This window comes from Sturnira hondurensis, unplaced genomic scaffold, assembly GCF_014824575.4.
Source record: "Sturnira hondurensis isolate 20B ecotype Veracruz unplaced genomic scaffold, ASM1482457v3 Scaffold0007217, whole genome shotgun sequence".
Taxonomy (NCBI): domain Eukaryota; kingdom Metazoa; phylum Chordata; class Mammalia; order Chiroptera; family Phyllostomidae; genus Sturnira; species Sturnira hondurensis.
This window is the reverse complement of record NW_028079848.1, coordinates 3,299,530-3,311,055: the sequence shown is the minus strand read 5'-3', so window position 1 is coordinate 3,311,055 and position 11,526 is coordinate 3,299,530. Positions and strand designations below refer to the sequence as shown.

Sequence of the window (11,526 nt, the reverse complement as noted above, 5' to 3'; positions counted from 1 at the left end):
AACATCACAGGTGCCCGGACTGCGGGCTTTTTATTTCCTGGTGAAATTGCATGTTGACGACTATTTTCATAGCAGGATGTATTTTTTTTTCTCTTTTTAAGCTAATATTTGACAGGCAGGTTTTTTGAGTGTCAAGAATGTATGACGAGAGATGAAAGCACTTTTGTTTTAAGTTCGTGATGGGTTCCGCAGGGTGGGAAGCTTCAGTCATCAGTTTCCCGCTGAATTTTGCTCCTGTCTTCCGTTCGGAGGGTAAACCACCACCCGTGGGTGGAAATTTATACCTTGGTAACATTCGGTAATGGCTTTGGAGGAAAAAAGGGGAGATTTTCGAATGTGAAGAGAGCAAATGCATGCATTATTGTCTCTGGTTCTGCAGCTGTCTGGTTACTGGTGGGTGGCAAAGCCGTTGCTGACTTGCACTCATTGAAGGGGACCCAGCCTTGCTCAGGCCGATGCAATGCCCCACCAGACGCACTAAACCTCGCTGGCTGCTTGGCGATCCTTCCTTTGGTTCTTTCACAGGACGGCTGAGTGCGTGACCCCCGTGGCCCGATCTCTGTGGATAAGGGATTCGGAACCAGCGCCACCCACAGAGGACTGCGGAATAGTGAGGCGAGCTGGCCGGCGTTCTCCACGCTTCCTCCCGGGCTGGCACCCCTGGACACCTGCTCCCCAGACCCCGAGACCTGGCGCTGAGCAGACCAAGGCCACCGTGGAGACGGACCGGGGCGATGCCTTGCCTCACGGAACGCAGCCTCCGCCTGCGCCCTTGAGGCCGAGAGTCAAGACTTGGAGACTATGTGGGCCATCAGAGTTCAGTCCAAGGGCTGACCTCCCCCGTGAGATCGGAATGTGGCCTGTGGTCCTAACACGCCAGGTTCCAGTAAGGCCTCTGTGCCCTGGAGACCTGGGTTCGTACCCACACCTCCCTTTGGTTTCGAGTTCAGTGTTGACGGGGCTGTCCCCGCGCCGCCCGCTGTGTCTCCCAACCTAGGCCATGGGACATTTCCAGGGCTGCCGCCTGCCTTTCTCATACACATTGGAAATGAGACACCGCCGCTGGGACTCGGGCTAAAGGACCGTTCACAACGCATCACGGCAGCCATGTGACTTGTGTTAAAGAGACACAGGCTCCCGGGCCCGAGCAAGACATGGTGCTGAGGCCAGGGTGGTTCAGAGAACGGGCACCGACGCTGGGCAGGTGTTCGCTCAGTGAGGAGCCCCCGAGGTTCTGGCACAGAAGAAACCATCACAGCCCCGTGGGGGGAGGGGACTCAGGCCAGGGCAGGGGGCGTGCAGCCCAGGTGCTCCACACTGCCAGAACTTGACGTCAGCGAGGATTCCCACATCTAACCCACTCCCCTGCTTGACTGCCGTGCGTTCCTTGCCTGGCGAGGGGAGAGTGGTGCGCAGGGGGCCTAGTTCTTCCCGCAACCCTGTTCTCTGTAACTGTGTTTGTGGAGGAGGGCACAGGCGTTTGCCCCGAGACCTGAAGTCAGTAGCCGTGTGGGTGCTAACGAGCCCTCCAGACTGAGGGGTGGGGGCCGCCAACCCTGGAGGACTGCATGTAGGCGGCAGTGGCTGCCTCCCAGTGTCCCCCCAGTCTCCCTGCCTCTGAGCACAGAGAGCCCCAGGAGGCTGAGCTGACTTGTCTATTGTCAGGTGGGGAAGGGCCTCTCCCTAGAGTTTTTCTCCCTGAAGCAGAATCCCTGTTTCAGTCTGCTTCACTGTTTTCCCCGGTCCAGGCACATCAGGCTGATGACAGTCACATAAAAATATTTACAACACGCCTGCTGTCTCACTCTCACGGTGGCTGGCCTTGGGGGCACGCAGGCAAAGAGTTCCTGCCCTGGGTGGACGCCAGGAGCACCCTGTGACAGCAGACAGTGTCTCTGTAGAGAGGTCGGGGCCGACTCAGTATGGCTGTCCGACAGCTGGGCGAGGGGGCGCTGACACAGTTGGGGAGGGTCTGGGCTGACTCGGGAGGGGCTCTGCGGAACCGGGGAGAGATGCCTGTGCCACAGGGCCAGGCAGGCTTCTGCTTCCCCCGCCCCCTGAGACGGAGCCCCGCCCAAGGGGCAGCTGCTGCTGGTTTTACCTCAGGGGTCAGCTACCCTCCTGTGCAGTGACAGAGAGCAGTGTCCCTCCAGTCCTGGTCACAACCTGACCAGGCCGCTTGGTCACTGTGACAGCACCACAGACAACGTGGTTAGTGGCTGGCTGTGGCTTTGCTCCCCGGCAACCCCGGAGCCAGCTGCCTGGGCGTGGCCCTGGTCTAGAAGCCATGCAAGGGTTCTGACTGCAAGGTGTCCGAGCAGAGAAATGTCCTCACCAGCCGATCCAAGCGAAGCTTCCCTGTGACCCCCCGTGACCCCCACGCAGCCAATGGGCAGCCTGCATGAGGCGTGAGGTGGGCTGTTGGGCTAGGCGGGGTTTGACAGCATGAGAGGAGGACGAGGGCTTCCTGATCAGAGCAGTGTGAGATGCACAGTCCCTTCCCAGGAGCCCTGGGACCGACGGCCTCACCCCGCCCTTTGCATGGTCAGGGTTAAATGGGCTGTTGCTGGCAAAGTCCCTAAGACACTCCCAGGCGGGATGATAATAAAAGGCCTCCTAAGAGGTCTGTCAAGAACAAGCTAGAGGTTTTGACCCGTTTGCCAGGAGGAAGAAGTGACAATGACATCCCCCAGGGCGCCCTTGTCACCAGCACACACACATGCTGTTCTTTATTTGCAGTGTAGATGCCTGTGAGTTCCACACAGACAGAAACCTGCCCTTCCGCCCAGTGTCGAATGCCACCTGGCTGGGCGCTCGCTCTGCAAGTGTGTCCCTTGGTCCTAAAGGGGACCAGACACACCAGAAACAGGCACAGACACCAGCGAGGGAGGAAGAAGAGAGAAGGGCCAGGGAGGGAAGTCTGGGGTGGGCTCACTGTTTGCTCAGTGTGGTCCCAGGACCTGATCACACAGCCGCCCCAGAGCTTCCATCAGTCACTGCTGCCAAAGGGAGCCTCAGACCAGCTCTGACGCCAGGCCCGCCTTCTTTCTCCCGCAGTGGGGGCTTCCGAGAGTGTCCTGGGGAACTCCGGAGGCTGGGGAGAGCGACCACAGCCTCCTTGTGAGCCGAGGTCTTGTCTGTCTGTCTGTCGAAATTGCCGAGGCCTGGAATACGCACTGTGCGTTTGTGTATTACTGTTATTATTATTTTTAATCCTGTCCCAAGGACATGCTCATTGATTTGAGAGAGAGAGGAAGGGAGGGAGGGAGAGAGAGGGAGGGAGACACTGATGAGAAGAGAGAAACATCAATTGGTTGCCCCTCCCATGTGCCTCTACTGCGGACTGGACCCGCAATCTAGGTGCATGCTCTGACCGGGAACTGAACCCACGACCATTTGGTTTACTGGAGATGCTCCAATCAACTGAGCCACACCGGCCAGGGCATGCTGCAGGTATTTGTTGGAAGGAAGGAAGGAAGGAGGGAGGGAGGGAGGGAGGGAGGGAGGGAGGGAGGGGCGTTGGTTTCCTGATGCTGATGCAACCCCACGGGCTGCACAGGCTCTGAGGACTGAGGCCACCCTGATCTGGTTGCAGTTCGCAAGGCAAGTTTGATGAGTGGGACACAGAGGTTCAGTTTGTCTCCCCATAGGAGCAGGCCTCTCCCAGACCCACCCCTTCTTGCAGAATCTCTCTCTGCGTTCCCGTTGTGATTCTTCGGAGGAGGGCGTGTGACACTCTGTCCCGTTAGGGAGCCCCGTGCCTGTTATCTCCTAAGGGTCTGTTGATGTGACCGCAGCCTCGCCAAACAGAAACGCCCCTCCATCGTCTGCAGGGCGCTCCCCGTGCGATGGGCCCAGGGGCCCTGAGCCTGTTCGAAGCCCCAACCCCGGTCTCCAGGGCAGTCGCTGGGAGCCAGATGCAGGCGGGGCCCCAGGCCTTCCACGTCTGAGCCAAAGCGAGGATCCCGTTCCTGCAGGTCACAGAGCACCTGCCACGCGTTCACACTTTGCTTGTTCGCTTGTTCTTTGTGGCCTCCACTAAGGTGGAGGCTCAGTAGGCAGCGACCGCGTCTGTCTCACAGACGAGTTGTCACCGGCCAGCCCTTGCTGGGCATCAGGGAGGGACTCGGCCTTTGAAGTGGGCGAAGGAGCAGAACACTGGGCGTGGCTCCCTGGGGGATCCGAAGGCCGTTCGGACCTGTCTCCCCTCCCAGCGCACCTTCAGTGTGCTCCGGCCACCGCCCGGCTCTCATCCTTCCGGATCATTCCAGACTCGCCCCACCCCTGTGCTTTTCTCGTTTCCACAACTAGAGATGCTTTTCTCCCTTTCCCTATTTAGGACACTTTTTAAAAATGAGCTAATCACTTAGCTTAACTTATCCTCTTGCTCGGGGCAAAGGCCTTACAGGTATGTCTCTCCTCTGCAGGTGGTCTTCCTAGCGCTCGCCAGGCCTGCTGGAGTAGCGGTCACAGGCCCGTCTCCCCGAGGACCCCACGTGGGGAGTTTAGGGAACTAACACCATTTGGGCTCACACCTTCAGCCCTTGGCCCGTGCTCGGCAGGTGCTTGATAAACTCTAGGTGAGCAGTGAGGGGCTCAACACAGGAGGAGAAGCACAACGGACGCAACCAGCACACCTCACCAGCTACGTGACCTGGGACAAGTCACTCGGACTCTTTAAGGGCCCGTGGCCTCGGTGGTTAATGGGGCAAAAAACCAACAGAACCCACCTCTGCTCCTTTGAACATTCAAACCAGATAATATTATCTTGTATTACTGAGAGCTCTCCAGAGAAACAGAATAGTGTACACACACACGTGTGTGTGTGTGTGTGTGTGTGTGTGTGAAGATTTACATTTTAGGGAGCTGGCCCCTGTGACCGTGGAGGCTTGGTGAGTCCAAAATCCACAGGGGAGGCTGGTTGGCTGGTGGTTCAGGAAAGGCTCACAGTCTGAGAGCTGGGACAGCCTGCTGGGGAGCCGGGCAGAGCGGATGCTGCAGAGGGAGGCCAAAGGCGTCTGCGGAGAGGTCCCTCTTGTTCAGGGAGGGCTGGCCTTTGGGTCGAGCCAGCCCTTCAACTGATTAGACAAGGCCCACCCACCCTGGGGAGGGCAATCTGCTTCACTGGGAGTCTACCAGTTCACATGGGAATCTCATCCCAAACCACCCTCAGAGGAACATCGGGAATACCGCTTGCTCAAGTACCGGGCGCTGCGGCCTGGCCACGCTGGCATAGAACATTCACCGTCACTTTCGTAGGACGTTTAGCACAGCCTCGTAGGCCCAGGAAACACTCACTAACCGGACTCCTTGGTCTGGTCCTATGTCTTCATCCATGCCCGAGGAGCCGTGGGCATGTGTGAACTGGGGCCAGCGGCCCGGGGTCTCTCTCGCTGGATGGAATTAGGTGTCTCTGCTTCTCCCTCTATTCTGAGTCTCTCTGCCAGCCACCCCTGCCAAGTTCAACTACGTCTCCTACAAACGACACGGAGGAGAAAGGCCTCTTAGTGTAAGGCACGAAGTGGACGCACGGAGACAAAGGTGTGTGGGGGCAAAGTGCTGTGACGTCACGGGCCACGGCGGCCTCACGAAGCCCTGCTCCCTGGCGGCTCTGCTCCACAGCGGAGGGTCCAGAGCAGAGCGAGGGCCATGTCCACACTGCCCGTGTTCAGCCAGCCCACTGAGGGGCCCCGGTGCACCTGCCCTGACGTCTTTCCGTGAGGTCCCAACGGGCTGAGACGCTCCCGCAGGAACCGGCTCTTGTCCTGTCGCGGGACACGCCCCCCGTTGGTGTCCCGGGGCCCTGGCAAATTTCTATTTTGGACAACTCTGTTACCAAGGCGAATAGGCAAGATGCCTTCACGGTGACAAAAGCGAGTCAGTGCCTCTGAGCCCTTAGCATCTCACAACGATGGAGACCGACACATTAAGTGACATGGGAGTTTCTTATCATGGAGTTGGCACCTTTGATGGAAGGCTGCCACTTCCACGAACCTCTGCCACTGAGCCACCGTGAGGGGCCTGGCCTGTGGCCCGAGAAAGACACACGTTGGCCGAGGAGGACTGGACTCGGCGGGGGCGCCTGAGTCAGCGGGAGAGGCAGCGGCGCCCTCACACGGCGACCCCGCCCTTCCCCTCGTTAGGTTCCGCTGCATCTGGATTGCCCACGGGTGGCGGGGGTTCACGGGGCTCTGCGCCACCTCCCACGGGGGACGTGTGACGCAGTGGCAAAGGAGGCAGCAAGGGACCGAGTGTGTTCAAGTGCTTCGTGGAATTTTATTTGATATTATTCCATCACCGAGATTTCGCGGTCAATGTTCATTTGTAAAAGCGCATAATCAAACGTCTTCTCCGCCTCGCATTCATCACAGAAGCACGCCATGAACTGTGCTTTAAAGATTCACTAGTTCTGAATTCATACGAAAATATGCCACAAAGAAGAGATACATGAATATATGGGGCTGTGTGCCCGATGATAAAAACAGAGAAATGTAAAAGTACTGTTTGGCAATCACAGAAAAAATAGATTTCTTTTTTACTCCATGACTCCTGAAACTTAACATAAATGCTCCAAGAAGGACTGGGTGGGGCGGGGGGGCTGCTTTCGCTCCTGTGGCCAACGCTGCCAACGGTTCACTTGTCATTCGTGAACCGCGCAGCACGTGACCCGCCGCTGTATAATTTGGATGCTGTTCGGATGTTAATTGCTGTAATGAAGGTTATTATTAAAATCAGAGAGAGCAGATTTGTGTGCGGTGAACAGGCGGCTTTTGCCCGAGCTCTAATCAAACTTTGCATCTCGTTGGGAGCATAGTTTAAATATTTAAAGAGGAACGTCACGCCGGTTCCCTGGTGGGGTCTGGACGCCGGTCTCCGGCCTGAGCGGTGAGCGGCCCTGGCGCTGACGGCTCCCAGCACCTACTGCCCACAGGGAGCTGCGCCAGCAGAGGGGTTTCTACAAAGTTTGTCGAACCCCCTCAGGCTTTATTTTTTTCCCCCTGGCACTGTAAAAAATGATTTCGCTTTGTTCTTCTGTGCTTTCTGGAGCTAATTATATTTGCTTAGAAACAGTGTTAAAATTAAGTGTAATTTTTAATCATAAAATGTTTCCTCGGAAACATTTTTTATATGTTAATTGTACTTGCTCCTAAAATCCTTAATTTCACTTACAATTAGAAATGAAAGAGCACAGGGCAATTTGGAAATTGTGGCGTTAATGGCCACAGCGATTTAAGATTTCTCGCAATGTTATGATCGTTGAATGATCACTGGTAGCCAACTTGTTTTTCTGATTATTTAGAAATGTGTCTAGATATGAGATTTCTATCTGGAAATTAGGTGTTTGCTCTGATTTGAAAGTGCTGGGCCACATGGTCACAATTAAAAAGACATATATGTGTGGGTGGCTTGGAGCTCACAGGAGGGTTTTGACAATCACCTCAGCACTACGCCCTCACGGCCAAGGGCAAGCCTCTCTTGGGTTCGTACGGTGTTGTCCTGGCAACCATCCGGATGCAGTCAATGATGGGACAGACACTGAGACACAGCGTGCAGCCGGTGCAGCTTTCCGACACGGTGGGCAGGTGGGTCTCCGGGTGAAACTGGATGGCCTGCAGACAGAAACGGAGAGCGCGGCTGTCACCACCCCCAAGGCCACGGATGCCCCCGTGCCCCCAACACAGGGGAGGGGGAGCACCAGGCTCTTGTCCCCTGCGGTGAGCTGGCTGTGGGGACAACGAACGTACCCAGTGTTGGGGCGGACAGAGCCACGGCTGAGCTCAGCTCAGCTCAGCTCCCAGCTCCTCGTGTTTGCTGCAGATTGGCACACGTGGCCCTGTCCCTGGTCTGAGCAGGGACCCTCTGCAGTCTGACCGGATGGAGGACCCCACATGGGGCCCCGCACCCCTCTTCTTCCTCCTCACCTGCATGGGGGTGAGGGTGCACCTGTTTGGATTTCAAAGGATGTGTGTGGTTCTGAGAGGAAAGCCGTGGGAAAACAATCAGCTTAGCAGCCAACTTTGAGGTTTGAGGGTTTCCACGCAGAGTCCCACCGCACAGTGGGAAAGTCACCGAAGACCCAAGGCTGGGACACCTGGCTTCCCCAGCTGTCCCCACCTGTCACTGCCCGACTGTGGGGACCAGGGCGGGGGGGCCTCTGGCTCAGAACCAGGTCCGGATGTTGAGAAACTTGGGGGTGCATACTTCCCCTCTCCCTCCCTTCCTGCCCCGTCATGAATAAGGTCACTCTCAGTGACGTGGAGCCAAGGCGAGGGTGCCCACACGGGAGTCAAAACCTCGAAGACGATAGATACCCGAACCCTACGCTCTGTGCGACCTTAGCCATAGGGCCTGCTGACCACTCTCTGATTGGTTAATTAGGGAGAAGACAACAGAAAAGTCAATGTGTCAAAAGAATAGTTATTTCAAAACAACTGTTAGAGGCACCTTTCAGCGCCGCCCCCCCAAATGTGACACATTGGTTAAAAAGTTGGTCTAGGACTAATGTCAAATTAAGGCTGAAGGAATTTAAAAAAAATTAAAATATATCACCTCTATCAGGTGGTCAGAACATGCAAAATCCCGTCTTGAGCAACACGGACCTTCTCCTGGGCTGAAGGAGGTCAGCGAACTTCAGTCTTAAAAATGGGCCATTTTATCTATCTTGACAATTCCATTTACTTCTTTAGGTTGAGAAGCCAAGTATAAACATTACTATTCTGCATGTGTAGCCTGCAGGCAGGGGTGCCCTCTTTCTGGTCGCTGCCCCTCCGAGGGAGAGGCCCCGGGAAGAACCGACTTGGGGGCTTTTCCAGAACAGGGGTGCTCTGGCTCCCAGCCCGCCCAGCAATCTGGGGAGCTGCTTCTCCGTTCTCAGTGCAGCCGACGCCCCATCGACAGTGGGTCGGGGAGACTTCTTTCGGCAGAAGGAATCATGTCCTTTCAGAGTGATGTGCCGAACCACGGAGCTTCCCAATGTCCGTGACTGGCTGACATTCTCTCTTGGGTTGGAACCTCCCCTCCAGCATCACAGGTGATGACACCGTGTTAAGGTGACGCCACGCAAGGAACGGTGGCACCCTTACTGTCAGGTGTGGCTTCCCTCTACCTAAAGACACTGCACCACGAGGGCGAGGGGCCGTGGCCGGGGGCGGGGGGCCCCTGTTGGCACGCCTGGTCTGAATCGCGGACTTGGCAACACAACACCCTTTTCTGTTACGAAAGCCGGAGGAAGTGTGCCCCCCAGCGTCCTGCTCGGTGCAGAGTTCTTACCTGGTAGCCGGAGTCGTTACAGGTCAAGTAGCATTTGCCACAGTTGATGCACATTTCTTCGTCGATCATGGCCACCACCTGCTCCATGGTGCTCAGGTCCTTGAAGGTCCCCAGGTATGGCAGCGCCCTTCCGATGACATCCTGCAAGACAGGCCCTGAGTCACTCTCTGCGCTCGCTGGGATAACTGACCGGGGTCAGTCCAGGCGCCCCTGCTTTCGTGTGATGTTGCACTAGGTAACCTGGGAGGCTTTGGTTTATTGCGGTGCTCGCAGGTGCGTGTACCTTCCGCCACTGCAGCTTCCACAGGTGTGCCCTCGGGACGGTGGGCAGTGTACGAGCCTGGCTTAGAAACGCAAGGCCTTAGGAACCGCGCTCAACAGTTTCCCTGCTGCCTGAACACTGTTTCTGTGGACAGAAGAAGCAACGCCCTTTCTGGAGGTGGTGGCTTGCTCTTTCTCAATTTGGGACCGTGAAGTATATACAAAAGGCTTGAACAGCGACGCAGGGTAATGCACTTCGACTGAAGTCTCTAGATTGCGGGGCGTGAGGGAAAGAAAAACCCGAGTGCTTTGCGTCCGTATCGCTGCCTTTGGATTCTAGATTTCCATTTAGCATGCCCACCTGTCACGTCCTGAAGAGTACGTTGCATTATTTAAAAATTCTAATTTATGTTAATTGATTAGGCTCATCTAATAGCTAAACGAGCTGCTCTTTTCCTTTGCGAGGACTAGGCTGTTCTTCATTCACCACGGAAGCATTGCGCGCGGCTACACACGGCTTTGTTCTTCACATTAATTAAGAGCGTGCTTACTACGCGAAGCACAGATGTTTCATCAACAATAAGAAACACTTTGTTTCGTAAAACAAAACAGAGGAGTGTAACAATGTTTGTCAAATTAGTATGCCGTCAAGATTTTCTGCTTTTGTTTCTAACGTTTACCCAGAGAACCTTCTGTTTGGGTTCGAGGTCCAGCTCACAGAGGTTTGCCTCTCCCTTCCAGCCCTCCTCCCCCCTCGTCTCCTTGGCGCTCTATGTTCTGTTCCCCCTTTAAGGGCCTGGGTTACCCTTTCTTTTGGTTTCAGCTCTTGGTGCCGATACGCCCCCAACCTTGAGTTCTCAAACTGAAGCAAAGTCTACGCTATCGCGTGCGTTGTATACGTGCGCCTCTCCAGGGTGATGGGAGGCCCACCCCACTGTCCTCACGCTTTCCCTTCGGTTGAGGTGACGGTGTCAGTGCAGCTAGACCGCGCAGTCCACCGGCCGCGGGCACCAGGCGTCGGAATCAGTGTCTCCCTTCCCACTGCCCTCGCCAGCTCCAGAGGCCCCCTCGTCGGCCGCACGGTGAGGGCTCTGCCTCAGTTTCCCCACACATGGAACCCATCACAGAGCTGGGCCTAGTGATGTTCTTACGCTTGTGAGCTCTGCTAGGGCTTTCCACGCTCCCAGCCTCGCCCTTTCGGAGTTGTGTTTCCCTGAGACTTCTTCCAACGGCCCGGGTCGCACCTGTCGCTGAATGTTTGGTTCTGGCTCTGCAACACCTTCTGACGGTCTTCCCGCATGCACTGTGGTCGCTCGCCGCGGCCCGTGGGCTTCTCTGGCGCAGTGGAAGGGCCCCCTCAAGCCTCCTCCCACGCCCTCCCCTCCCTACCCCCCGTCCCCCCGCCATGCTGTCGGCCTCACCGCACAGACCTGACTCCCCGCTCACTCCACCGGCTGCTGCTGAAGTGCGGTCTCGCCTTTCAGTCCAGCGTTCAGGGCTTCCAACTGACACGCACTCCTGGGTCTCGCCCTCACCCCCAAACGCGGCGTGTCAGCTGACCTGGACCCCTTTGCCAATCGACTGCTCCGGCGCCCAAGTTCGTGCCACGTTCTCAGTCCAGATGGCCCTTCCTTCCTGTCTCCACTCGGAGACGTCCTGCCCCTCCTCAGGGGCCGCTCCCCTGCCGCCACTGCTGAGCCTGTCCGCTGGCCGCCCTTCTCCTCCTCCTCACCCAAGGGCGGGCGGTCTCTCTCTGTCTCTTCCCTGCCCCCGCCCCGTTTCTCTTGCTGTTCTTCCCCCCACCGCCACTGAAGGGCCGGCAGTATCTGATCTACGGTGTGGAACTGGGGACAACAGACAGCTTTTCCGTTCTCACTACGCATCAGGCCAATGCCGTCACTTCAGCATTTTCTCCTTTAAACCTCACACGTCATAGATGATCGGGTGGCTGAGGTCGGAGGTTACAAAATTGAGCAAGGCGACTCTGAAACAACG

General features: G+C 56.5%; 1 protein-coding gene across 1 annotated transcript in view; it reads right to left on the bottom strand.

Moving 5' to 3' along the window:
- Window positions 1–6,995: 6,995 nt before the first annotated feature.
- The window catches only part of DPYD (dihydropyrimidine dehydrogenase), a 521,728-nt gene continuing 517,197 nt past the window's right edge, over window positions 6,996–11,526 (bottom strand). Inside the window, exons 22-23 of the mRNA XM_037051359.1 lie at window positions 9,271–9,411; window positions 6,996–7,610 (exon numbers count right to left, since the gene is read on the bottom strand). Coding sequence (XP_036907254.1) covers window positions 7,446–7,610; window positions 9,271–9,411 — 306 coding nt within the window. The 3' untranslated portion in view covers window positions 6,996–7,445. The remainder of the gene's footprint in view (window positions 7,611–9,270; window positions 9,412–11,526) is intronic.